Here is a 27,546-nt window from a genome sequence, read left to right as displayed (position 1 = left end):
CCAAATTGGTTTTACATCCAATGCTAAATGAACTTCTCTAGGCAGGAAACACAAGAGAAGGAAAAGACCTACAAAACAAAACAAAACAAAAACAACTAAGAAAATGGTAATAGGATCATACACATTGATAAATGGATTATGTGCACCAATCAAAAGACATAGACTGGCTGAGTGGATACAAAAATAAGACCCCATATACATTGTTTACAAGAGATCCATCTCAGACCTAGGAATACTTACAGACTGAAAGTAAGAATATGGGAGAAGGTATTACATGTTAATGGAAATCAAAAGAAAGCTGGAGTATAAATACTCATATCAGACAAAATAGACTTCAAAACAAAGACTATTGTAAGAGATAAAGTCAGTTCAGTTGCTCAGTTTTGTCCAACTCTTTTTTACCCCATGACCTTCAGCACACCAGGTTTCCCTGTCCACCACCAACTCCCAGAGCCTACTCAAACTCATGTTCATCATGTTGGTGATGTCATCCAACCATCTCATCCTCTGTCATCCCCTTCTCCTCCTGCCTTCAATCTTTCCTAGCATCAGGGTCTTTTCCAATAAGTCAGTTCTTCATATCAGGTGGCCAAAATATTGGAGTTTCAGCTTCAGCATCAGTCCTTCCAATGAATATTCAGGACGGATTTCCTTTAGGATTGCCTGGTTTGATCTCCTTGCAGTCCAAGGGACTCTTAAGAGTCTTCTCCAGGACACTACATAATGATAAGGGTTCAATCTAAGAAGAAGATATAACAATTACAAATATATATGCACCCAAAATAGGAGCACCTCAACTTGTAAGGCAAATACTAACAAACATAAAAGGAGAAATTGACAGAAATACAGTAATACAGGCAGGCTTTAACACCTCAATTTCATCAAGATAGAGATCATCCAGACAGAAAATTAATAAGGAAACACAGGCCTTAAATGACACTTTAGAGCAGATGGACTTAATTGATATTTGTAGAGCATTCCATCCCACAGCAGAATACACATTCATCTCAAGTGCACAAGGGACATTCCCCAGGATCGACCACATCCTGGGCAACAAGGTGAGCTTTGGTAAATTTAAGAAAATTGAAATAATATCAAGCATCTTTTCTGGTCACAACACTATGAGATTAGAAATAAAGTACAAGAAAAAAAAAACCATAGAAACACAAATACATGACAGCTAAACAATATACTACTAAACAACCAATGGATCACTGAAGAAATCAGAGGAAATTAAAAAATACCTAGAGACAAATGAAAATGAAAGCAAAATGGTCCAAAACCTATAAGATACAACAAAAGCAGTTCTAAGAGGAAAGCTTATAAAAATACAATCATTCCTCAAGAAACAAGAAAAATCTCAAGCAAACAACCTAAACTTACACTAAAAATAACTAAAAAAACATAAGGAAAAACAAGACGTAATGTTAGTAGAAGGAAAGAATTCATAAAGAGCAGAAATAAATGAAAGAGAGCTAAAGAAAACAACTGGAAAGATCAATGAAATGAAAAGCTGGATCTCTGAAAAGATAAACAAAATTGATAAACCTTTAGCCAGACTCATCAATAGAAGAAAAAAGGCTGAAATCAATAAAATTAGAAATGAAAAAGAAGTTACAACTGACTCCATGGAAATACAAAGGATCATGAGACTACTATGAGCAAGTGTATGTCAATAAAATGGTCAGCCTAGAAGAAATGGAAAAATTCTTAGAAAAGTACAATCTTCAAAGGTTGAACCAGGGAGAAATAGAAAATATTAACAGATGAATCACAAGCACTGAAATTGAAACTGTGTTTAACAATGAGCAAAAGTCCCAGACCTGATGGTTTCACAGGTAAATTCTATCAAATATTTGGAGATCTTTCCTTTGGGAACTGTTCCAAAAAATTTCTTTCAAACTCATTCAATGAAGCCACCATCACTCAGATGCTAAAACCAGACAAAGATACCACACACAAAAAAAAAAAAAAAAGAAAGAAAAGAAAAGAGAAGAAGAATATTACTGGCCAATATCACTGAGGAACATAGATGCAAAAATTCTCGACAAAATACTAGCAATCCAAATTCAATACATTAAAAAGATCATATACCATGATCAAGTGGGACTCATCTCAGGGATTCAAGGATTTTTCAATATCCACAAATCAAACAATGTGATCCACCACATCAAGAAATTGAAGAATAAAAACTATATGATCATCTCAATATAAGCAGAAAAACTTTGTAACCTAATCCAGCACACTTTTATGATTAAAACTCTCCAGAAAGTGGGCATAGAAGGAACATACCTCAATATAATAAAGGCCATATATAACAAATGTAAAGCTAACATCATACTCAATGGAAATGCCGAAAGCATTTGCTCTAAGATCAGGAACAAGACAAAGATGTCCACTCTCACAACTTTTATTCAGCATAATTTTAGAAGTCCTAGCTATAGCAATCAGAGAAGAAAAGAAATAAATGGGAATACAAATTAGAAAAGAAGAATTTAAACTGTCACTATTTGCAGATGACAAGATACTATAAGTATAAGATCCTAAAGATGCTATGAGAAAACTACTAGAACTCATTAATAAATTTGGTAAAGCTGCAGGTTAAAAAAATTAATACACAGAAATTTGATGCATTTCTATACACTAACAATGAATGATCAGGAAGAGAAATTTAAGAGAATTTAAGTAAATTCCATTTACTGTCACATCAAAAAGAATAAAATACCTAGGAATAATCTTACTTAAGGAGGTAAAAGACCTGTACTCTGAATATAAGATGCTGATGAAAGAAATTGAGGAAGACACAAACAGATGAAAAGATATATCACGTTTGTGGATTGGAAGAATCAATGTTGTCAAAATGACTACACTACTTAAGGCAATCTACAGATTCAGTGCAATCCCCTGTCAAATTACCAATTTTATTTTTCACAGAAGAACAACAACAAAAATCTCAAAATGTATATGGAGACACAAAATATCCTGACTAGCCAAAGCAAACTTTAGGGGGAAAAAAAAAAAAAACTAGTTGGGGGAATTAGGCTTCCTGATTTCAGACCATACTGCAAAGCTATAGTCATTTAAACAGTGTGATACTTGCACAAAAATAGATACAGAACAAGATAGAAACCCCAGAAACAAACCTACACACCTATGGTCAATTAATCTACAATAAAGAAGGCAAGATTATACAATGTTGGAAAGACTGTCTCTTCAACAAATGGTGCTGGGAAATCTGTACAGCTCCATGTAAAAAATTTAAATTAGATAATTCTTTAATACCATATACAAAAAAAAAAAAAAGCTCAAAAAGGATTAGAGATCTGAATGTGAGACTGCACAAAATAAAACTCCTCAAGGAAAACAGAACACTCTCTGAATAAATTGCAGCAATATTTTTTTTTTTGATACATGTCCCAGAATGATGGAAATAAAACCAAAAACAAACAGGACCTACTTAAACTCAAAAGCTTTTGCACAATAAAGGAAATAATAAACAAAATGAAAAGACAACCCACTGGTTGGGAGAAAATATTTGCAGATGATGTGACCAACAAGGGATTAGTCCCCAAAATTTACAAACAGCTCATGATACTTAGCAGCATCAAAACAAACAACCCAATCAACAAAATAACAGAGGACATAAATAGCTATTTCTCCAAAAAGATATTCAGATGGTCAAGAGGCACATGAAAATGAAAATGTTCAACACTGCTATTTATTAGAGAAATATGAATCAAAACTACACTGAAATATCACCTCATACCAGCCAGAATGGCTACCATCCAAAAATGCACAAACAATAAATGCTGGAGGAGATATGGAGAGAAGGGAACCCTTCTACTCTGTTAGTAGGAATGTAAATTGGTATAACCACTATGGAGAACAGTATTTAGGTTCTTTAAAAAGCTAAAAATAAAGTTACCATATGGTCATAGGCAGGGTCCCATAATCCCACTCCTGAGCATATATCCAAAGAAAAACATGATCTGAAGGGATACAGACATCCCAATGTTTATTGAGGCACTGCTTACAATAGTAAGTGCTTACAATAGCAAGCAACCTAGATGTCCATTGACAGAAGAATGGATAAAGAAGATATGGTATACATATACAATTGAATATTAATCAACCATTAAAAGAATAAACTAATGCCATTTGCAGCAACATGGGCCTAGAAATTACCATAGTGAGTGAAGTAAGTCAGAGAGAGAAGGAAAAATAGCATATGACACCCCTTATAAGTGGAATCTGAAAAGAAATGATACAAATGAATGTACAAAACAGGAAGACACTCTTAGAGAAGAATCTTATGGTTGTAGGGGGGAAAGCATGAGGGAAAGGGATAGTGAGTTGGGATGGATGTGTACTCACTGCTATATTTAAAATGGATAACCAACAACAACCCACTTACTGTATAGCACATGGAACACTGCTCAATGTAATGTAGCAGCTTGGATGGAAGGGGTGTTTGGGGGAGAATACATACATGCATATGAGAAGCCCTTAAGAGTCCCTTAACTGTTCACCTGAAACTGTCACAGCATTGATAATCAGCTATAATCCAATACAAAGTAAAAAGTTAAAATGAATTTCTTGAAAACATCGAAGTTAAGCAAATGTTGATCAAACTAAATTTTTCAAACTAGTTGAGCATAAACTGAACACTGTATTTAAAAATTTGCATCGCACAGATTGTTAAAAGCATGAATTGGTTTTTTAAAAAACTAAATTTAGTATTTCTTGCTATGCACATTTAGTGTTTCAACATATTGATTTATTAAACTTGTATCCACTGTGATTTCTTTATAAATAATTGTTGAAGTGAAAAAAATTCAGAGGTGGGGGAAAATATTGAGAACAAGTTTAATTTACCAGTCAATGAATAATAAATTCAGACAATTCAATTAGGATTAAGCTTCTTCTAAATTAAAAAAAATAGTAGAAATCCTTGTTATTTTAAAGTCTTTAAAGAAGTGTCTTTTTCTTTTGTTTATTTGGTTAAGGATTACCCTATGCTAGCTAAGTGCTGTTTTTTTTGGTTACTTTTTCAGCACACAGTCCTCTGCCTTTTTAGATCCTTTTGTTGACTGATTTAATTTTTGCTAGAATATGCACTGAGTACATACACAAAGCATTTACATTAAAGAAGCACCTGGAATGGCTTTTCAGCTGTGTGGACAATTTCCTTCTGTCCAGGCCCTTGGTGGCTGTTACATAGAGTGTCATCTACCACGGATGGAATGCAATCCCAGGCGATCTTCCAAGTATTCCATCTGCATAACTTCGTTCAACACTCACAGCAAAGCTGTTAGCCAGTGCACTTCTGTTCAGTCACTCAGTGTCTGACTCTTTGCTACCCCATGCACGGCAGCACGGCAGGCTTTCCTCTCCATCACCAACACCCAGGAGCTTGCTCAAACTCATGTCGACCCACCCTGACGTTGATGCCATGCCACCATCTCATCATCTGTGGTCCCATTTCTCCTCCTGCCTTCCATCTTTCCCAGCATCAGTCTTTTCCAATGAGTCGGTTCTTCACATCAGGTGGCCAAAATATTGGAGTTTCAGCTTCAGTATCAGTCCTTCCAATGAATATTCAGGACTGATCTCCTTTAGGATGGACTGTTTTGATCACCTTGCAGTTCAAGGGACTCTCAAGAGTCTTCTCCAACACCACAGTTCAAAAGCATCAATTCTTTGGCGCTCAGCTTTCTTTATGGCTATTAAGGTTACTATTAATATTATTGCCTTCTTCTTCTTCTCCTTTTTTTTTAAATACAGAAGCGGAAACTAAGGTATACAAGACCTTAACTTGCAGGAGATCACATGGACAGAGAGACGTGCGCCAGGATTCCAACGTGCCCTTTGATTCCTGAGCCTGCCAACGTCATGATCTTGCCTTTCTGTCCCATCCGTCAGCGTGTTAGTCCATCAGTACACTACTCCGATTCACAGAACTTCATGTCTGTGACAACTGTTGAAGCCCGTCACGCCACTGGCAGGCGCCAACTCTCAGTGCGCAGGCGCCAACTCTCAGGGAGCCGGAAGGGTCCTGTCTCCTAGGTAACAACTGAAGCACAGGCGACAGGTAAAACACCTTTCTCCCCAGACCCAGAGGGCTGACGTCATTTCCTTCCTCTGGGCGGTGGCCTCAGTGACACGTAGGGCCGTAGGGTGGTGTTAGGTACCCGAGGCCTGGGGCGGGAGAAGTCACTTCCTCCCAGAGATCTTGTATCCTAGCAACCGCCCCTCCCAACTCTGTCCTTAGTCCCGCCTCCTCGCTCCCTGAGAAGCCAGGTCTCTGAAAGCAGCGAGGCGCAGGCCTCGAGTAGAGGGGCCAGCCGCTGGGTTCTCGGGTCGCGCGCGGGCTACCCTCCGCAGGAACGCCAGGTGAGTACAGAAGGCGGGACTTGCGGGTCTCGGAGAACTGGGGCCGGGGCCACGCTCGGCTGTGCACTGGCCTGGCTAGTGGCGGCTGCTGGGTCGGCCGCGATGGGCCGAGCGGTCAGGCACAGGGCGTCAGCTTGTAGGGCCAGAGCGGTCCCCGCGCGCTGCGGAGGGCAGCGGGCGGCCCGGCAGTCTCCTCCTGGAGCAACTGGAAACCTTCACGGGACCGTTTGACACTGATTTTGAAAAGCTTCATTTTGTTTTATCTAATTTTATTAACACTTTTGTGAGAGGGACGAGTGAAAGAAAAAAGAAAATTTAAATGATGATCTTAGATGATCCTTTATGCTGACTTAAAAGTAAAAGTAGACTTTTCATTTTTAAAATAAAAGTAGCCTTTTAAATAAATATGGCTCTTTTGGAGGCAGTATTTTACTTTTGAATGGAAGAGAGATGGAAAAGTTTCTGTTTTAATTGGTAACAAGCCATTGCGCTCATTATTCAAGTGAGTGCAATAATTGTAAAACTTATTTAGGATAATAAAATAATTGTAAAACTATTTTAGGATAACTTAAGTTTGAGTTTTCTTTTCTCTTTGAAAACCAGTTTGTTGGTAGAATTTGCTATTTATTTTCAAGACCTCTGTTTAAGTGAACATGCAGCTCAATGATGCTTTTCTTATTTTTGTTTGGCTTTTCTGGGGGTCAGGGAAGCATTAAATGTAGTAATACAAATTCTCAAACATGCAAAAATGTCTGACTTGTTTTTTGTGTGTTTCAGCCATCATCAGAGGTTGAATTATTCCTGTCATTTGTTAGCCATTTTATAAAGGTAGAGAATTAAAACACACTATGTCTGATGAAGTTTTTAGCACAACTTTGGCATATACAAAGAGTCCAAAAGTCACCAAAAGAACTACTTTCCAGGTAAAGTAATTTTATTTTGAATGATTTTACAAGGTAATTCCTGTATTAGGAATATTGGACTTGAAAGTAATCCTAGAGCAGCCCTGTATAGAGCAGGAGTAAATCTTATGCTTCTTTTGAGGTTTTGCAGATGATTGTATTTGGGCTCTAGTATTACCAGCTCTTCTGTGTGGCTTTAAGACTACCAAACTAAATACTAGGTTCTTACTATACTAAAAGTTAAATTAGCTTTTGAAAGTTAAATAGCAACTTCTAATTGCTATTTTCATATAAAGATTTTTTTTTCTGGTTTAACATAGTAACATTTAAGCTTTCTGTATCCAGTTGCTACAATTTTGAACTGAGCTTCTCAATTTATGGTATTGATTACATCTGTTAATAGCAATATGCTGAAACAAAAAATCATAAAGAATACCAGTTTCTTCCAAAATATCAGTTTATAATGAACCTGGTCCAGATAGAGTCCCTCCATTAATTTTCTTGGTGTTGTCTGTCTTGTTTAATTTAACTAACTTCCATGAAAAAAGGGGTCGTCTGTGATGTTCTGTGTTGCCTCTTAGAGTTTGGGTGCATGGCATAAAGAAGGCTTGCAGTAAATATTTGTTAGATGAATGAAATCTGAGCTTTAAAGCAGTTATTAATCAAGCATTATTTGTTTAAATAATTAATTCTACATACGAGAGTACACATTTGGGTGGAGATTGATTTTAATTATCTCATTTCAGGATGAGCTAATAAAAGCAATTACAGCTCGCTCAGCCAGACAAAGAAGTTCTGAATGCTCAGATGACTTTGACAGTGATGAGATTGGTATGTGAGAACTTGGGAAAAGAAATCTCTTCTTTTTGCTTCCTTAGTGATGTATAGCCCAAACCTGGAAAAAAAAAAAAAAAATCACCATTCTAAATTCCAGTGAATTCACTGGTTTTAGGTCTCCAACTTTTTAATGAATAAAAAGTCACTCTTAATTTTCAAGAAGTTGTATGATTGTCCTGGTTTCTGAATGTGTATACAAAAATAAAAATTAACTGATAGCAGATTTGCTTGTCAGTGGTAAATTACATTGGAGATGATGAGTTTATCTTTAAGGTTAACCCTATGAGACCTACAGTGAAGTAATAATTAGGGACCATAGAACTGAACTTTGTGTACATCAGAATCACTTTTATAATGCTTTTTATAAATCAAGGTTTTTTGGTTGTGAAAGGGAATCAGTTTAAAAAACCCAGTATATCATTACTGTATGATTAATTTGGTTTCTTTGGTTATGTAAGATATTAACAATTCATATTTCAAGAAAAACATACAAAATTCTGAACTTGAAATTCAGTGTTTTATTCTTTGATATTCAGTGAATGTTCTCTGCAAAAGTTACCAGAACAATAGTTAAATCATTACTGTATAGTTAAGTTATCATTCTTTATTATTCTTCTCATAATAAAATCTAATACTCTGGTATGGATGGAATAGCAGTTCCAAAATTTTAATGGAAAAACATTATTAGTTAATTCTTCCATTTACAAATATTCTTGATTTTATATGATGAAGTTTTTGAAAAACATTAATAAATAAGTTTTGCAGTCCAAAATCTAAATGTCTATGACTGGTTGTTATTTTGAAGAACCTTTGAATGACTTCTCTCAGAGCAAACACAGTGCTTGACTTGATACACTATTCTTACTCAGTAAGTATGTTTTAAATAAATGAAATTGAAATTTTTATTTTATAGAATGCCTAAGTTAGCAGTTTTCTTAGGGTTCCAAATCAATTCACAGTTGTAAATTAATTTCTAGTCTTTAAGGTATTGTTTTTGATTGTTGTAACCTTCAAAACTTTAAAATGTACTATTGAAAATATTTTTCTCTTCTATTTTTCAGTTTCCTTAGGTGATTTTTCTGACACCTCAGTAGATGAAAATTCAATTAAGAAAAAAACAAATAATTTTCACATATCAGATGATGAAGAAAACAATTCTCCAAAACTGTCTTTTTTAAAAACCAAGAAATCAAGCCATGATGTGAGGAAACATGAGCCAGTAGTCTCTATCAAAAACGATGACACTGCACTTGATGATGGTGAAGGCATAGTTGTAAATTCCTTATCTGAATCTCAAAATGAACAACAGGAAGTTGAAAAAGAGAAAATTAAAATGGAAGCTAAACCTAGAATTTTTCCAATCAAAAGTACACCTTCAGGTAATTTGTTGGTTTGGTTTGGTCTAGTCGCTAACTTGTGTTGAACTCTGCAGTCCCATGAATTATAGCCCGCCAGGCTCCTCTGTCCCTGGAATTCTCAGGGCAAGAACCCACTGGAGTGGGTTGCCAGTCCCTTCTCCAAGGGATCTTCCTAACCCAGGGATTGAAGCCAGGTCTCCTGCATTATAGGCAGATTCTTTATGTGAACCACCAAGGAAGCCCATAAATTGGAGACCTGGCTGTGTAGAGGTTGGGTACATGTGTGTGTACTAAGTTGCTTCATTTGTGTCTGACTTTTTGTGACTCTATGGACCATAGCCCACCAGGCTTCTCTGTCCATGGGATTTTCCAGCCAAGAATACTGGGTGAGTTGCCATGCCATCCTCCAGGAGATCTTCCCAACCCAGGGATCGAACCCACGTCTCTTATGTCTCCTATATTGGCAGGCAGGTTCTTTACCACTAGTGCGACCCAGGAAACCCAGAACCATAGAGGAAAGCTGTAATTCTCAGGAAAGTCTGGACGCTTAAATAATAAGAGCAACAACACCTCTCCCTCCCCTCCTCCAAACCCCATTTCAAATATACAAATGTCAAACAAATATTCTGGCAAATGGCTGCATGGAAATGATTGTTTTAAGGACTGCCCCAGTGCTGCTCTAACCCTAATGTCTGGAGCATGAGATTGATTAGAAAAGAGTTCATTGTAGTTACACTGCTTAAAACAAAATTGAAGGTAATAGACCTAAGTGAGCCTGGATGTGGATGACTGAAAGTTCTTTGGCCTCCTATCAGGCACCAGCAGAGATGCAAGACTGAACGCAGGAGGTGGAAGAACTTTGAGCATCCACATCCAGCCTCACTTAGACCTGTGAGCTCCAATTTTGCTTTTAGCAGTGTAACTACAGTGGAATCCTTTCTAATCCAGCTCACACTCCAGATGTTAGGGTTAGAGCGCAGCACTGGGACTAGTCCTTAAAGAATCATTTCCATGCAGCCATTTGCTAGACTATCTGTGTGACATTGGTATATTTGAAATTGGGATGGGGGAGAGAGGTGGTGTTACTCTGATCGTTTAAGCCTCCAGACTTTCCTTAAGAAGGAGAATCTCCATTTGGTGTCTCTGTTCCCCAGGAAAATTCACTAAAACTCAGTTTTCTGTGGGGAAGTTCCTGGTGTGACCATTATAGTAGTTTTTCCACAATTCTACTGAGCTCTGGACATAGCAGAGCAGAGATGGAGTGAAGCAGGTACCAACTGCCATGAGATCCCCTGGGCTGCCATGCAGGAACAAGGGCATAGAAGGTGAAGGATTTGGGGTCTTCCAGTCTTTTTCTCTTTTATGGAAAACAGTAGTAGTTGATACTAACCTTCACAAAAACCTCTTTCCTTTATATCATCATTAAATACAATACTGGTAAGTATTTCATTCTTTATATATTAGATAGCACTGATAACCTCAGGCAAAGCTTTATTTCAGATATGTATTAGGGACCCACTCCATTTTCCACCCCTGACAATTCTATCCACTTTCAGATGAGGAGAAGATATGAATCAGCAATGATACTAAGGAGAAATCCACTGTATGTTAATTATGTATGACCTTAGCAATAGGGTAAGCCTGGCTGGATGGCATCACCAACTCGATGGACATGAGTTTGAGTAAACTCCAGGAGTTGGTGATGGACAGGGAGGGCTGGCGTGCTGTGATTCATGGGGTCGCAAAGAGTCAGACACGACTGAGCTACTGAAGTGAACTGACCTACTGTCCTCATGGGGATTCCTGTGGCTCAGACAGTAATGCGTCTGCCCACAATGCGGGAGACCTGGGTTTGATCCCTGGGTCGGGAAGGTCCCCTGGAGAAGGAAATGGTAACCCACTCCAGTACTCTTGCCTAGAAAATTCCATGGATGGAGAAGCCTGGTGGGCTACAGCCTATGGAGTCACAAAGAGTTGGACACGACTGAGTGACTTCACTTCACTTTACTGTCCTCATGAGGAGGAGAGGAAACTTTCTCTCCCTTCCTACAGAATTGTTTGAAGAATGTACCCAGGTGGCACAGTGGTAAAGAATCCAGCTGCCAATGCAGGAGACGCAGGAGAGGTGGGTTTGATCCCTGGGTTGGAGAGATCCCCTGGGAGGAGGAAATGGCAACCCACTCCAGTATTCTTGCCTGGAAAGTTCCATGGACAGAGGAACCTGGCAGGCAGACTATAGTCCCATGGGGTTGCAAAGAGTCAGACATGACAGCACACACTGAAGTATGTCTCAAACTATAAACTTCTACAAAAGTGTAAGCACAAAGTCTAATGAAATAGAATTTACTTGCTAAAATGTACCTTACCAGTGTACTGAGTAAAATAAAAAATGGAGAGAAGGGAAACACAATCAAATAGTGAATAATCCAATAAATCACCATTTCCCACAGTAGTTTCCACAGTTTGTTCATTGTATTAAGGGGAAAACACAGTTATAGAAATTTTAAACTGATTTCTTTATGACAGAACTTCTTGGAACCATTAGTAAAGACATATGCACAGTGAATCTTCCTGAAAGATAGAGTATGTAGTATTCCTTAGTCCTAGTTGAGTTTGAAAATGATTTTTTATAGATTATGTTTATCCTATTTGTCCTGATTCTGAAAAGCTTTTCATTAGGTGATAAGAAACTGTGAGCATACTACAGAAGCTAAAAATTAGTCTGACATAGATATAAATACATAATTAAAACTTTATGGTAATCAGCAATAATTCATCTAATACCTTTTTTAAAACCTGTGACAAATTAAAATGAATAGAGAAATGCTGTACTTTGACCACAAGATGGCCCCAGGATTATGAATATGCAATACTGAATTTTTGAACAATCATTAACCATTTGCAAATCAGTATATGTAGGATAAAAATAATTACTGAAATAAGTAATCATTCATATTTGATAGTGAAATGACATTTTGATAATTATAGACTTTTTTTTTCTTTCTGAAAACTTGATGCTTCTGGAAGTGGAATTTTGGTATAAAATATTTGAAATCATTACTCCAAGGTTACTCAAGTTGAAGGAAAAAGTTGAGTCTTCTGGTTAGTGCCTGGCATGTAGAATATTTTAAGTATTTGAATATATAAATGAATAATTTATTCATTAAAGAAGTAATATGGTTAACAAGTTTAGCTCTATCCTCTAAATTTTTAGACTTTTTTACTTATCACATTTACAGCAATATTTTTAACATGATGAGATATTGCTGAATATCATTTAATGCTTTATAAAAATATTAGAACCTGAAAGTTTCCTTTGTTCTCACTTGTCTGCTGTTCAGTTCAGCTCAGTCACTCAGTCGTGTCCAGCTCTTTGCAACCCCATGGACTGCAGCATGCCAGGCTTCCCTGTCGATCACCAACTCCCGACAAGACCCAGTTTCCCCCTCAGTCAGTCTCTCCCATCAGGAAGCTTCCATAAGCCTCTTATCCTCATCCATCAGAGGGCAGATAGAATGAACACCACAATCACAGAAAACTAACCAACGTGATCACATGGACCACAGCCTTGTCTAGTTCAATGGAACTATGAGCCATGCCCTGCAGGGCCACCCAAGACGGACAGGTCATGGTGGAGAGTTCTGGCAAAATGTGGTCCACTGGAGAAGGGAATGGCAAACCACTTCAGTATTCTTGCCTTGAGAACCCCATGAACAGTATGAAGAGACAAAAAGATGGGACACTGAAAGATGAACTCCCCAGGTCAGTAGGTGCCCAATATGCAACTGGAGATCAGTGGAGAAATAACTCCAGAACGAATGAAGACACGGAGTCAAAGCAAAAACACCCAGTTGTGAATGTGACAGGTGATGGAAGTAATGTCTGATATTGTAAAGAGCAATATTGCACAGGAACCTGGAACATTAGGTCCATGAATCAAGGCAGATTGGAAGTGGTCAAACAGGAGATGGCAAGAGTGAACATTGACATTTTAGGAATCAGTGAACTGAAATGAACTGGAATGAGCAAATTTAATTTAAATGACCATTATATCTACTACTGTGGGCAAGAATCCATTAGAAGAAATGGAGTAGACATCATAGTCAACAAAAGAGTCCAAAATGCAGTACTTGGATGCAGTCTCAAAAATGACAGAATGATCTCTGTTCATTTCCAAGGCAAACCATTCAATATCTCAGTAATCCAAGCCTATGCCCCAACCGGTAATGCTGAAGAAGCTGAAGTTAAATGGTTCTGTGAAGACCTACAAGACCTTTTAGAACTAACACCCAAAAAAAGATGTCCTCTTCATTATAGGGGACTGAAATGCAAAAGTATGAAGTCAAGAGCTAATTGGATGAACAGGCATATTTGGCCTTGGAATACAAAATGAAGCAGGGCAAAGGCTAATAGAGTTTTGCCAAGAGAATGCTCTGGTCATAGCAAACACCCTTTTCCAACAGTACAAGAGAAGACTCTACACATGGACAGTACCAGATGGTCAATAGCAAAACCAGATTGATTATATTCTTTGCAGTCAAAGATGGAGAAGGCCTATACAGTCAGCAAAAACAAGACCGGGAGCTGACTGTGGCTCACTCAGATCATGAACTCCTTATTGCCAAATTCAGACTTATATTGTCTGCTATAAAAAGTACAATAATCAAACACTTTCATTTCATCAGGTAATGGTCACATAGATGGTGATTGTAGAAAGTAATTTTTACAGGGTATGCTGTTTTTAACTTTAAAGCAGGAGCACCTTGACTCCATTAGCATTAGAGCCAGGGTGCTCCTGCTTTAATTCCACAAGCTAGAGTTTATAACCATGGGTACATGAGCTCTTTGTTCCTCATTTTATTTATCTGTGAAAGGGGACAATAGTTGAACAACCACAAGGGGTTTGAGGCAATTAAATGAGTTTATGTATCTGAAGGGTTTAGAGCAATCTGGCATAAACTAAGCAAGCTATAAATGCTTTTACTATTCACTTTATTATTCAGCATTTGTTCATAGGAAGATCATTTTATTTATCCACACATATTTGTTGTTTGTATGATATGTCTCACTGTTACAAGCACTGTGATGGTAACTACAACTGCAGCAGTAGAGATGTAGTACCAATCCTCCAATACTGTCTTAGTCATTTGGGCTGCTGTAATCAAATACTTCCCAAATACTACTGGGGCTTCCCAGGTGGTGCTAATGATAAAGAACCCACCTGCCAATGCAGGAGACACAGGTTCAATCCCTGGGTTGGGAGAATCTTCTGGAGGAGGAAATGGCAACCCATTCTAGTATTCTTGCCAGGAAAATCCCAAGGACAGTGAAGCCTGGTGGGCCACAGTCCATGGGTTCTCAAAGAGTCAGACCTGACTGAAGTAGCTTAGCAGCACAGCACAACCAGAAACTTCAAACTGGGTGAATCATAACCGATAAAAATCTGTTTCTCAGAGTTCTGGAATATGAAAGTCTGAGGTCACAGGGCTCATATGGGTGGATAGGGTCCTTTCCCATGTCGCAGGCTTCCCATTGTATCTACATGGTGGAAAGGGCAAGGGAACTTTCTAGAACATTGTTCTTAGGGCACTCATTCCATTCATGAAGGTCCGCCGTTATGACATAATCACCTCCCAAAGGTCCTACTTCCTAATATATCAGTTTTGGGGCTAATATTTCAATGTAAGAATGGTAGTTAAGAGTGGCTGGAGGGAGAGGGAAATGGGAATTGCTAGTCAAAAGGTGTAAAGTTTCAGTTAGTAAGATGAATAAGTTCTAGAGTTCTGCTATATGGCTTTGTGCCTTTAGGTAATAATACTGTATTCTGCACTTAAAATTTTGTTCAGAGAATGGATCTCCTGTTAAGTGTTTTTACAGTAAAAAAGACTCAAAACCTTTTATCAAGCTTTATATAATATTCTGCTTAAACTGAGATTCCAAAGACAAGCAAGCATTTGTCAGGAGAAGCCAGAAGTGGACACCCTCAGCTAAGGAAGAACTAGGGTAAAAGTTTGGTGGCAAGAGAGATGTGGCCAAACTGCAGAAGGACAGTGAGCCCAGCATATCAGGACAGATTACCAAGGGAGTGTGCCGGTGACGAGGCAGCACAGGTAACCACGGACAAGACTATGAAAGCTTTTATATTGTTCAGAGGCAATGAGCTTGCAGGACTGGATGATGGGGAGCCACTGAAGAACTTTGTGGAGAGGGGTGGTGTGATCCTGATTTGTGCTTTATAAACGTTGCTGAGGCACTATCTAGGCAAGACTGGATAAGGAACTGACAGTGGGGATGTAGAAAGTGGGATAAATGAGAGATATTTAGAGGTAGAGTCAATACGGTATCATGATGCTTTGGATTTTGAGGGAGGAATCTAGGATAACTCTTAGATTTTAAATTGGACATTTGACCAAAATTTAGGACATACCTAAAATTAGCAGTGAAACATTTATAGTGGTTCCAATTAGGTCTGACTGTAGAATCTTCTAGCAGGATTTATAACCCCAATTCCAGGTAAAAAAGAGAAAGGTATTCAATTTTGCAGCTTTGTCGGAAGAATATGTTGGTAGGACAGTGGAGAAATGGATATATATATATAAGGTGAAATTTAGGGAAAATCTCATGTAAAAAACTTGTATATCATGTTTTGAGGGCTGGAAGTATACCAGCATTCAAATGTTGTTTTAAACTTAGAAGTAGTGGAAACAGTAACTGAGGAATTTTAGTAACTGCTGGAGAGGTTTTATGGACTCAGAATTTGTCGAGGTCTCCATTCCTCTTTCCAGGGACGTTGGCTCTTCAACCCCTGTACCGACATCATCTTCATACTTGTTACAGCACTTACCTTTGTCTTATAATTTTATTTGTTTGCAGTCATCTTCCTCCCCAACCTCTAAAATCCTAGGACAGGGCCATTGCCAGTGTCTTGGTTCTGAGATCTGTTAATGTGAATGATGTGAACAGGGCCTGGCGGCCAACACTCAATAAAGGTTTGATGTATGAACTGCCTCATTTTATAAAGGCTGAAATCAAGACATGGTTTTGTTTGTTTAAAAAAAAAATAATACTATGAGAGTTGATAAAGTAAAATAGTTCACTACTCACAAGAGTGAAGTATACTAGTTACTTTCAGAATGGCAGCCATTAAAAAATTTTTTTTTACCTATTTTTACTTTCTGGAGTTCTTTGTAGAGAAGGGTGTGGGCTTCTTGTCCAGGACAGAGAGGCAAGGTGCTTGGAAACAGAAGGGAAGTTTGGTGGCACCTGGGGTGTAGGAGAAGCCATGATCATCTTAAAAAAATATACTTTTTTACTGTATTAAATGTATTAAAGCATTGTATTTTTCTGCAGAAAATAACAGCAGCCTTGAAGCAGACAACCATTTTAAGCCTTCACCTCGACCAAGGAGCATGTTGAAAAAGCACAGCCATGGGGAGAAGAAAGATAGCCTAGGAGATGATAAAGAAACTGTCCCACATGAAGAATTTGAGGCACATTCCACACCTTCGTTCCTCCCGAGGGTGAATGGCAGACAACCAGAAGCTGAGAAGAATGCATTCTCTGAAAATCTTGATCCTGAGGTTAGCACTGTTGCTGAATTGTGTTTTGAGTTCAGATTTTTGCATCTGATTATAAGAGAAAGAGAGACTATTTGTGTACATGCATGTGTGTGTTTGTGTGTGTTTTACATGTTTTCTTCAGCAAATGACAAGGAACTTAAATTCTTTAAATATATTCTATTGGGTCTAAAACTGCATTGTAAGATAGAGCAAAAATGCAGAATTATTTCGTGTACCGCTAAGAAAGAAGAAAACTGCTAATTAAGCTATAACACACCAGTCATTATAAGATGCATCCAATATCAGAGAAAGTAAAATGTGAAAAAACAGTGCAGTCCTTTTGAATCTATGCAACACTTTAATTGCAAGTATATATTTACACATATTTTAATTGTATAATTTATGGCCAGTGTCATTTTATTCATTTGGTTTTAATCACTCAACAAATGTATATTGAATGTTCACAGCAGTATCCTATCTTTTTTGGGATACCACAATGGGAGTAGATATGATCCTTCAGGAGTTCATCAGGAGTTTACTGTGTATTGTCTTTAGGGGAGAACACTTGGCCTTCTTTGTTAAATTTCACTATGGCTAGGAAACTTCCACCTCACATTTCAGAAGCGATAAGTATGAGAAGAACATTCCTGCTCCACAGTCTGCTTAAGCAGATCAGAGAAAACTAAACAGTACCTGGCTAAGCTTCTTTCTTCTGACTCCTCTGTGGTTCAGATATGAGTCAGAGAGGTGGTACAGAGGAAGAAGAGGAAGTCCTTTGTATCGCAGCTAAATGAATGGATCTCTCCAGTTCAGACCAGAAGTGTGATTACAGTAGGTTCTTGTTCCACTCTTGTCCTGTAGGTTAGCTTTACCAGTAAAGCAGCAATTTGATACAAACCTCTCTAACTTCAGTGTGCTATGTCCTAATTTGTTATAAAAATCAGGAGAAGAGATGGTCTTATCAAAGCCAAACAATTATTGTATATTGAATAAGATCATCTGACCAAGTGGATATTGTGGTAGTTCACTGTAGCTGTTACAACAAATTGCCACAAACTAGACTTAAAACAACACAAGTTTTTTAAGTTCTGGAGGTCAGAAGTCCAAAATCAAAGTGTGGACAGGGTCACATTCTCTCTGAAGACTCTAGAGAGAAATCCTCCCTTGCTTCTTCCAGCCTCTGGTGGTTGTCAGAACCCTTTGGTGGTCCTTGGCTGTCTGCTGCATCACTCTGATCCCTTTCTCCGTCATCACATGGCCTTTTGTACTTGGTCTCTGTGTCTTCCCTCACTTTCCTCTAAAAAAAGGCACCAGTCATTTGATTTAGGGTCCACCCTGGGCTAGTGTATCCTCATCTTAATTAATTCCATCTTAGATTGAGGATAGACATGAATTTTGAGGGACATTATTCAGACCGGTAGTGATGCCTAACTAAATCCTCTTTGTAATGCATGTTATGTCCCTTGATTAAAGAAAAAAGTATTCCTAAAGTTTTTAAAGTAACATTATGACAGAAAGTTTAATCGAAAAATATCTACTCATAATCCCACCAGTTAATAACAACAATGTTCATTATTCTAATTCCCTTTGGGACTATTTTTCCTACACTTATTTTATCATATTTGTCATCTTAACATTCATAATGTTTTGTATTATGCTTTTTTTTTTAAAATCTCTTAGCACTGAGCACTGAAGTGTTTCTGGGTTGCTAGGTGATCTTGAGACTACATTCACCTTAACGACGATAACATAACCCATAATGTAGATCTATTGTTTTATTGTTGGGTATATTAGATACTTTTGTTTTTAATAATTTAAAATTTCCTTATTCCTCATTATAAAATTTTCCTGAGCATACTGTGAATCTTCTTTAAGCCCACCTTTTCAGGGATTTCCATTAATTTTTTGTCCTACCTTTCTCTCTCCTGTATCCATAATCTTTGCCTCTGGAAGGGTCTCTTATCATCCACATTCAGCTATACTTATGTCTCTTAAACTGTGTGTGAATTCTTACATGACACTGCACCTCTCTACTGCCTTACTTTCCTTCAAGTGTCACAGCTAGATGTGGAAAGGATGACACTTTCCTTTTTGCTCTAGCCTCACTTCCTACCTTTGCTTCGTGTATGTCTTTGTATGATGATACATAGCTATAGTTTTCTGTTAAATTAACTCAGTATTTCTGGGATAAAATCTGGTCAGTCATAGTAGGTTATTTTAGTGTGAGATTTCATTTCTTAATATTTTGTTAAGACTTCTACATCTGTGTTTATGGAGGCAGACTATAATTTTTTTCTTATAATGTTATTGTCAGGCATGGGAATCATGTGAATTGGGGAGTGTTTCCTTTCTCTTTGTTTTCTAAAATTTGGTATGAAACCAAAAATTTGGTATCATTTTTTCTGTAATTGGGAGAATTCACCAGCAAAATTATCTGGGGCTAGAATTTTCTTTGTGGAGAGGTCTTTGATACTAAATTTGACTTTTTTCTTGTTTTGGATAGATACTTTGGTATTCAGATTTGCTGCTTCATCAGTTTAGTAATTTATGTCTATTTAGAAATTTGACCACTTTATCTGAGATGCTGAATTTATAAAGTTGTTTGTGATATTCCTTTATGCTTTTAATGGCAATAAAATTATCATGACATTCCATCTTTCATCTCTAATGTATAGTTTGTGTATTCTGTCTTTCTTGTTAAATTTTGACAGGCATTGGTCAGTTTTGTTAAATTTTTCTGAGAACCAATGTTGACTGTTAGTTTTCTCTATTGTTTGTTTCCAGTTTCACTGATTTTTATTCTTTATTCTTTATTTCTTTTATTTTCTTTGGATTTTCTTTGGTTTTAATTTACTTATCTTTAAGTTAGAAAATGTGTCCCTTCATTTTAAGCTTTTCATCTTTTCTATTAAAACTTTTAAAAACTATGAATTTTCCTCTAATGCGCTGATTAGCAGCACCATTTTTTATGCCATTTATTTTCATTATCATTCCTTTAAATATGTTTTCTAATTTTTCTTGTGATCTCTTTTTTGATCAAACGGTTATTTTATGATGAATGATTTTAAACTTTTAGTCTTAGACTTTTAAAGAACTAAAAGAGTAGAATAAACTAGAATAAACATTTGTAGTTTTCTTAGATTTATATTCTATTCTAAGGTATATACCATTCTAAGGATCTTCATTTCTTCCTTTAGATTCATACTCCTTCTAGTGTTATTCCCCTTCAATCTTAAGAACCTATTTTTATGTTTCTTGTATTATAGACAGTGACAGCTTTGCTCAATCTTTACTTATCTAAAAAAATTCAGTTTATCTTCATTTTTGAAGGATGACAGCTGAATATGTACTTGGCTGACAGTTCTCTTCTCCTACCTCCAGCTCTTTATAGGTTTCCATTGTTCCTGACCTCTATAATTTCTGTTAGAAAATCAGCAGAAATTTATCTTGTTGTACTCATTTTATAACATTTTGGGTTTTTTTTTTTTTTCTGACAGCTTTCTGAATTTTTTTTTTTAAACTTTGTCTTTTTTCTTTGAATTACAATAATTTGACTACAAGGTACCTAGGTATAGCTTTTCTTTATATTTATCCTGCTTGGATTTCATTGAAGTGTCAGGATCTATAAACTGATATTTTCCATGAAAATGGGAAGTTAGTTTTTTTTTTTTCTGTTTCATTTTCTTTTCTCTCGTTTGTAATCTAGTGTATTGAAATTTTTGATATGTCTCACCAGTCTCTCATGTTCATGTTCATGTTTCTTCAGTCTTTCCACCTTTGTTTTCTTCAAATTCTGTCTTCAAAGACTTTGAGTTCACTGCCTTTTTCTACCGTATCTGATTGGCTGTTAAGTCTATCAGTAATTTTTTTTTTTTTTTTAATTTCAGTACTGTTCAACTCTGGAATTTCCAATTTTTTTTTTTTTTTTGTATTTTCTGTATCTAATAACAAGATACCCATCTGTTCCACCACTATGTATATATTTTTCCTCCTAAATGCTTGAAGATATTTATGATACCTACTTTAAAGTTCTTGTTTGCAAATTGCAATATCTGGGTCATCTCTGGGTTGGTTACTATAGACTGTTTTTGTTGTTTGTTTTCATAGTATAAGTCACTGTTTTCTGTTACTTAATTTTTTGATTGAATACTGAATATTATGGATGATATGTTGTAGAAATTTTGGGTTCTATTATGTTTCTCTGAACGTGTGTTCTATCATTACTGATTTTATGGCCAGACTTAAATATCTAACTCTGTCTCCCTTGCCATGGACATTGACTAAAACTTCTGCTTAGTTTTTTTACTTTCTAGCTACTACAATTTTACAGGGCCCTCTGAGGTCTTTTCCATGCCATGCATAGTTCAGCCAAGGGTTTGAGGTGGATTTTATATGCCAATTTTGAGGTTCTTGCCCTCTGCCCAAATTTATTGGCTGATCTTCTGTTCCTAAACTCTATTCTCTGACTCCTCAAGCAAGTCTGGTAGGGTCGCAGCCTACTACTACTTGAGCTACACAGTTGGGGAAATTTTCTCAGGAGAAAAGCTACTAATTTGCAAATCTCCTTGGGTAAAGCTTCATCTCTTAGGGTAAACTCCAGTGTTTAGCCCTTCTGCCATCTTCCCAGATGGTTTCTCTTTATTGCTTTTGACATTAAATATATGGGAAAAAAATAAAAATTTTTATACAATAAAAATCAAACTTCTTATAGTATCATCACCCTTAGACTAGAGTATTATCCTATAAAGAGATGTTTAATATAGGAACACAAATATAATTACTTCATTTCATATATAATTATTTTATTTCAGAGATAGTAATTTTGAGGAAAACTAAAGTGCATGAAATCTATGTACTTTCTAATCTAAAACATTTGGAAGTAGCTACTTGGTTTTTGGGCTTCCCAGGTGGCACTAGTGGTAAAGAACCCACCTGCCGATGCAGGAAATAAAAGAGATGCGAGTTCTGTCCCTGGGTTGGCAAGATTCCCTGGAGGAGGAAATGGCAACCCACTCCAATATTCTTGCCTGGAGAATCCCATGGACAGAGGAGCCTGGTGAGCTACAGTCCACAGAGTCACAAAGAGTCAGACATGGCTGAAACAACAACACACACACACACATGCACTTGGTTTTATGAATTGCTTTTGTTTGAACAACTATTAATATTCATTTCAAACTAAGGGTTTTTGACCTACGATCTTTATGCTTTCTTAGAAAGTATGTACTTAGAGAAAGAGATGTCAAATACTTAAGTATTTCTGAGATTTGATTTTAGAGCAGCAGCAGTTTTGAAAATTGCTAAAGATGGATTTAGAAGTTTCAGTTAAAGAACTGAAAGAGCTCTTAACTTGAAAGTAAAGTATATTATAACCTCCTTTGACTTAACCCTTATGGTGTTTCAGTAGAAAACTAATGATGCATATTTCAGAGTTATGAAGTAGTCTTAATACTGTTATTGCCCTCCACAAATCTTGAGAGCTAAACTTTCATAGTTTCTTTAAATAGGATCCATGGTTAACAAGTGTACCATCATCATCTGATAAAGAAAATCTTAAAGATTCCTTTTCACTAGGATCTGAGGAAAAAGCCTCCATTACAGGTGATTATATCAAAGTATCCTACTGCATTTTATTTGTGAACTTCTGTATTGCTTAGAATGCCATAGAAGTATGCCAAAGGAGTAATACTTCACATAGTTACAGGAATAATATATGTTTATGTTTGCCTGAGTTTTAATCTCAGTGATGCAATTTATTAACCTTGTGATTATAGATGCAGAACTTAATCTCTCAGTTTAAGAGAAATTGCCTCAATCCCCCAAGTTATAATAATCAACCTCATTAGCCTATTGTGAAAATTAAGAGATGCTATGCATTTTAGCCACTAAGTCAATTCTTGACAAAGTAGAGTATTCACTCAGGGTGAGCTATTATTATGGATTTGTTGCTCCAATACTCAGCATAATGGTTAGGTGAACTTTTAAATTGAGACTAAGGTGGACTTAAATCCAGGTACAAGGTACATGAGAAGGTAACTAACCTTTCTGGCCCTATATATTGATATTTAAAATGCGCATAAGAGTAGAGTGGTTATAAGAATTAAATTAATTAATACATGTAAAGCACATATAACAGGACTGTAGTTAACACACAGTAAGTGTGAGGTATAAATAAGTTAACATTCTTTCTTTCCTTAGTCCTATGAGATATAAAGGCATAACTGTTTCTAAGGTTGGTATGCATAACTCGCATTTATTAAGTGCTTACTGTGTAGTATAATTTTTATCATTTTACAGATGAGAAAAACTGAAGTGCAAAGATATTGGGAAACATACCCAAGGTCAGTGATGGAGCCATAATTTGAATCTTTGGCTCCAAAGTCCTTGTTCTTTTCACTGAGTACACTGATTAGCAGAATCCATTATTGATACTTTAAATCATGAGTACTGTCCAAATATGAACATATAATTGGAATTATAAAGTGATATTATAACTAGCTTACCTCAAAATGAGCTCCCCAAAAATGGCTGTAATGAAAGCCTCAGCATTAAGACTTTGACAGTAAAGATACAGGTTTGGCCAGGTACTAGTAGAACTGAAAGTTGGTGATCAGCACAGAAAGCACTGATTTTCTGTTGTACATTCTAAAGTGTGATAGAATCAAAATAGTAGAAGCAATTCTGTAAAAGCAAAACTGAATCCTCCATGCCAGAGCCTGTCCCTTGAGCACTGAGATGGTGAGTATTAGGCCTTCCATTCCTGCCCTTTTGTTATCAGAGGCAACACTGAATCTTAGTGGGAGTAAAACTCTGGCAGATGACCTTATTCTCTGTGTGGCAGACTCTTCTAGAATTGCATTGATTCTTGGTTTTCTCTGTGTCTGTACAATTTCACAACTGCATTGCTAGTAACTGTGGTAGCTTAGAGATCTATGCCTTTGGTTCCAGCTAAGAAACACAGGCTTTTAAATAGAATAGATATTGCTATCTCACTTACTTGATTTATACAAACATTTGTGACATTTCTATGTTTCAGGATGGTTATTCCATTCTATTTACTTATATGATATTTTCCTGAGGTGTACCAAATGCTTTAGTAGATTTAGTAGCTGTTTTCTCTGTTATAGATCACTTTGGAAAAATGTTTATTCAAGTTGAGTATGGTTGTTTTCTCCATTTCTATTTTGCAAGAAAGATCAGAGACAGTTTTCATTTAGCAGAAAGCAAATGAATCAGTTATCCACCTCCTTAATTCAGAAGGGAGATTTAATTCTGTTACTTTGTCACAAAGTATATCAGAATGAAGAATGCACTGAAAGCCATAATTCCTTGAAATCAACTGAAAATGAAAAGACCTCATTTTTGATAGACTTTGTCACTACTGCACTTGAGAAACCCAAGGAAAGTCAAGTGACTGTTGGTGACGTTGAAGAAGAAAAGAAGAAAGCTGAACTGATTATGCATGATGGCTTAACAGCTGAAGAGCCACCACTACTACAACTTCAGAGTATCTTGTGTACTGAGTCTTCAAAGGTATTTATATAAAATTGTACCATCTATACTGCACCTTAAAACTCAAAATAAAACTCTTAAATATTTTATCTTCCATGGTAGGTACTTCTAAATTATCTGTGTGAGACTCGTCTTTTAATGGTGGTATTATACTGTCACGTGGTCTGTATTCAGTAGAATTTTCACTTCAGAGAAGTGTTGAAGTGAGTACAGTAAAACCCAGCATTTCATTAAAATTTTCAGAGGTATATGATCATAATATTCTTTTAAATGTTTCAGAAATACATACCCAGAAGTGGGTTGATTTCTGTAGGTCTTCATGTTATAAAAATATAGCTGTCTGGAATAATTTCTGAGGGTTTGGGATTAGTGAAATGTATTCCTTTGGATATCTTTTTAAATACTTTAAAAAATTTAAAAATAAAAATCTTTTAAGAAATATTTATCAGCATCCATGCCTATTTAAATGGAAGGACAGGGTCATTATCAGGAATATTATTATCATTACCTTGAGAACCAGATTTGTGATATGTAGAATTACTTGTCCCTATGCAATATTGCAGGCATCCTTGGTGACTGAGAGGTAAAGTATCTGCCTGCCAATGCAGGGGACACGGGTTTGTCCCTGGGTTGGGAAGATCCCCTGGAGAAGGAAATGGCAACCCACTTCAGTATTCTTGCCTGCGAAATCCCATGAACAGAGGAGCCTACAGTCCATGGGGTCGCAAAGAGTTGAGCAACAAACAGCAATATACTATATTACACTAGAGTACTATACTGTTAAAATTTATGGTGAAGCATTTTTAGCCTCTATTTCTCCTGAGTTTTCTTTATCCAGTTTCTCCTGCAGTTAACTGGTGGCTATGTATATTTACTATTGGGGAAAATAACAGTTACCTGAAAACTTGTGGTCGAACAGGACTTTTATAATACAGGGTATTAGATTTTCACTACATTTTAAGGAGAAGGTTCATTAAGACATATTCCAGGTATTTTTCCTTAACCATTTTCCTTAGGAAAACACTAATGCCAAGTTAGGGATGTGTTTACAGCTGTGCTATCACGTTAGTGCTGGCACCCGTCTGCTTGTGTAAAGTAGAAAAGTCATTCCTTAAAAGGAAGAAGGGTATTCTGGGATTTAAAGACAAGGTTTTGGAAATGTTTAACAGGCAATTTATATAGAACAGGCGATTTAAATTAGAACAGGCGATTTATATAAAACAAGGAAGATTATAACATATTTCTTTTGATCGAATCTTTGGCTTTATTCTTACTCGTTACCAAGTGATTTTAAGTCTGAATAAGTCATTCCCCTCTAAGGTCTCTTCCATGGGCTCTCATTATGGAATGCAATGCAGACTCCTCCCCACTGCCTGGACATCTCTCGTGGTTCTTTCTGGACCTTACGCTCCTCAACTCCCCCTGCCGTTCACTATGTCTCAGCACCTTTCACTGGTCTGTTTCTCACAACTATCAAGTCCTCCCCAGAGTGTCACATGGCCCTTTTCTATCCATCATCTGTCTGCGCTCTGATGTCACATCCTCAGGGGCCCTTCCCTGATCACCTGCATTAAAGTAGCTCCTCAACTCTACTCTGTCACTGCCATTACACCTAGTTTATCACTTTCATGAGTCACATTATTTATGTGTTTAGTATCAATCAGTTTCCCTTAAATGTGATATCCTTATTTGTTCCTGGTGACTGCAATGCTGAACACATAGTAGATGCTCAAAAAACATTGACTTTCTAGCAGTTGGCCTCTTACTATAACTGTGATATATACAGTGAGTAATCTTTTGCTTTTTCTATTTAATAGAAAGCAATTCAAGATAGAACTATGAAGAATAAAAAACCAACAAATAATAGAGCATCTAGTGCATCTAGCAGGTAATAAAGTTATCATTTTCCTTCAGTTATAGGTTTATATTTCAACAAAGCAAGTTTTAGTTTAACTTCTGAAAGTAAATTTCATTTGGTATTCTTAATTTTCTTATGAGAAGAATGAATTAGTTACTTCATGGTCAATCCCCTTAGTTGCATCTATTCTTTTATAAAAGGAATTGATTAAGGATCATCTATGTTCTACGTTGCTCATGAGATGGTTTCTTTCTCCTATTTTTCCTGAGACAGTAGATATAAAGTAGTAATAAAGCTGAAGTCTAGCATTCACCTTCTCTGTTAAGTGTCTTTGTCCAACGCATGTAAAATTATACTTTAAACTTTGAGGTTCTATGCACTAAGTTGGTTTATTAAAATGATAAGAACTGATCATCATTCACACTGATGCCTAACTCATAAGTGCTAATCAAAACCTTCTGCATCTTTTACATTGTCATTACTCAAATAGAAAAAAAAAATTATTACTCAAATAGAAGAGGGATCAGCAAACTTTTTCTGTGAGTTTGCCAGTTAGTACCTATGGCAGGTCTTATAGGCCAGATGGCCTCTGTTGTAATTACTCTCATCTGCTATTGTAGTAGGGAGGCCACTGTTGGCATTATGAAAATAAATGAAATAGCTGTGGTGTAATAACTTTGTATACCAGAAGAGATTGTGAGCCAGATTTTCCCATCAACCCTAAGTTAGAGGTTATTAGTCTAACTTTATATTTAAGATGGTTTATGTAGCAAAATGGGGCTTCTCTGGTGGATCAGCAGTAAAGAATCTGCCTGCCAATGGAGGAGAAGGGATTTGATCCCTGGGTCAGGAAGATCCCCTGGAGAAGGAAATGGCAACCACTCCAGTATTCTTGCCTGGGAAATCCCGTGAACAGAGGAGGCTGGTGGGCCACAGTCCATGGGGTCGCAGAGCTGAACATGACTTGGCGACTAAACAGCAGCAGCAGCAGCAGCAATAAGGCAAAGTAATACAAGAAACTGTTAAAACCTACTTATTAGTATTGTTTTTTCCCATGTAACTTGAGTCCATGTTTTTAAAAATGTTTTAACTATAAATAACCTAAAAAGAAAAATTATTTTGAAGCT

General features: G+C 36.8%; 1 protein-coding gene across 2 annotated transcripts in view; it reads left to right on the top strand.

Annotated features, from left to right (window-relative positions):
* The first annotated feature begins 6,063 nt into the window (after nucleotides 1-6,063).
* MAP9 (microtubule associated protein 9) overlaps nucleotides 6,064-27,546 on the top strand; it is a 38,337-nt gene continuing 16,854 nt past the window's right edge. Inside the window, exons 1-8 of one of the 2 annotated variants that reach the window (XM_043902679.1) lie at nucleotides 6,064-6,393; nucleotides 7,171-7,316; nucleotides 8,042-8,126; nucleotides 9,194-9,511; nucleotides 16,841-17,070; nucleotides 22,557-22,650; nucleotides 24,419-24,582; nucleotides 26,379-26,449. In XM_043902679.1, the coding sequence (XP_043758614.1) occupies nucleotides 7,242-7,316; nucleotides 8,042-8,126; nucleotides 9,194-9,511; nucleotides 16,841-17,070; nucleotides 22,557-22,650; nucleotides 24,419-24,582; nucleotides 26,379-26,449 (1,037 nt within the window). In that variant the 5' untranslated portion in view covers nucleotides 6,064-6,393; nucleotides 7,171-7,241. Of the gene's footprint in view, nucleotides 6,394-7,170; nucleotides 7,317-8,041; nucleotides 8,127-9,193; nucleotides 9,512-16,840; nucleotides 17,071-22,556; nucleotides 22,651-24,340; nucleotides 24,583-26,378; nucleotides 26,450-27,546 lie in introns of both variants that reach the window. The other variant, XM_043902678.1, reaches the window with a different exon arrangement.

Source organism: Cervus elaphus, chromosome 5, assembly GCF_910594005.1.
Source record: "Cervus elaphus chromosome 5, mCerEla1.1, whole genome shotgun sequence".
In the NCBI taxonomy this organism is placed as follows: domain Eukaryota; kingdom Metazoa; phylum Chordata; class Mammalia; order Artiodactyla; family Cervidae; genus Cervus; species Cervus elaphus.
Note: the sequence above shows the minus strand (reverse complement) of the source record. Positions and strands in the feature narration are given on the sequence as shown.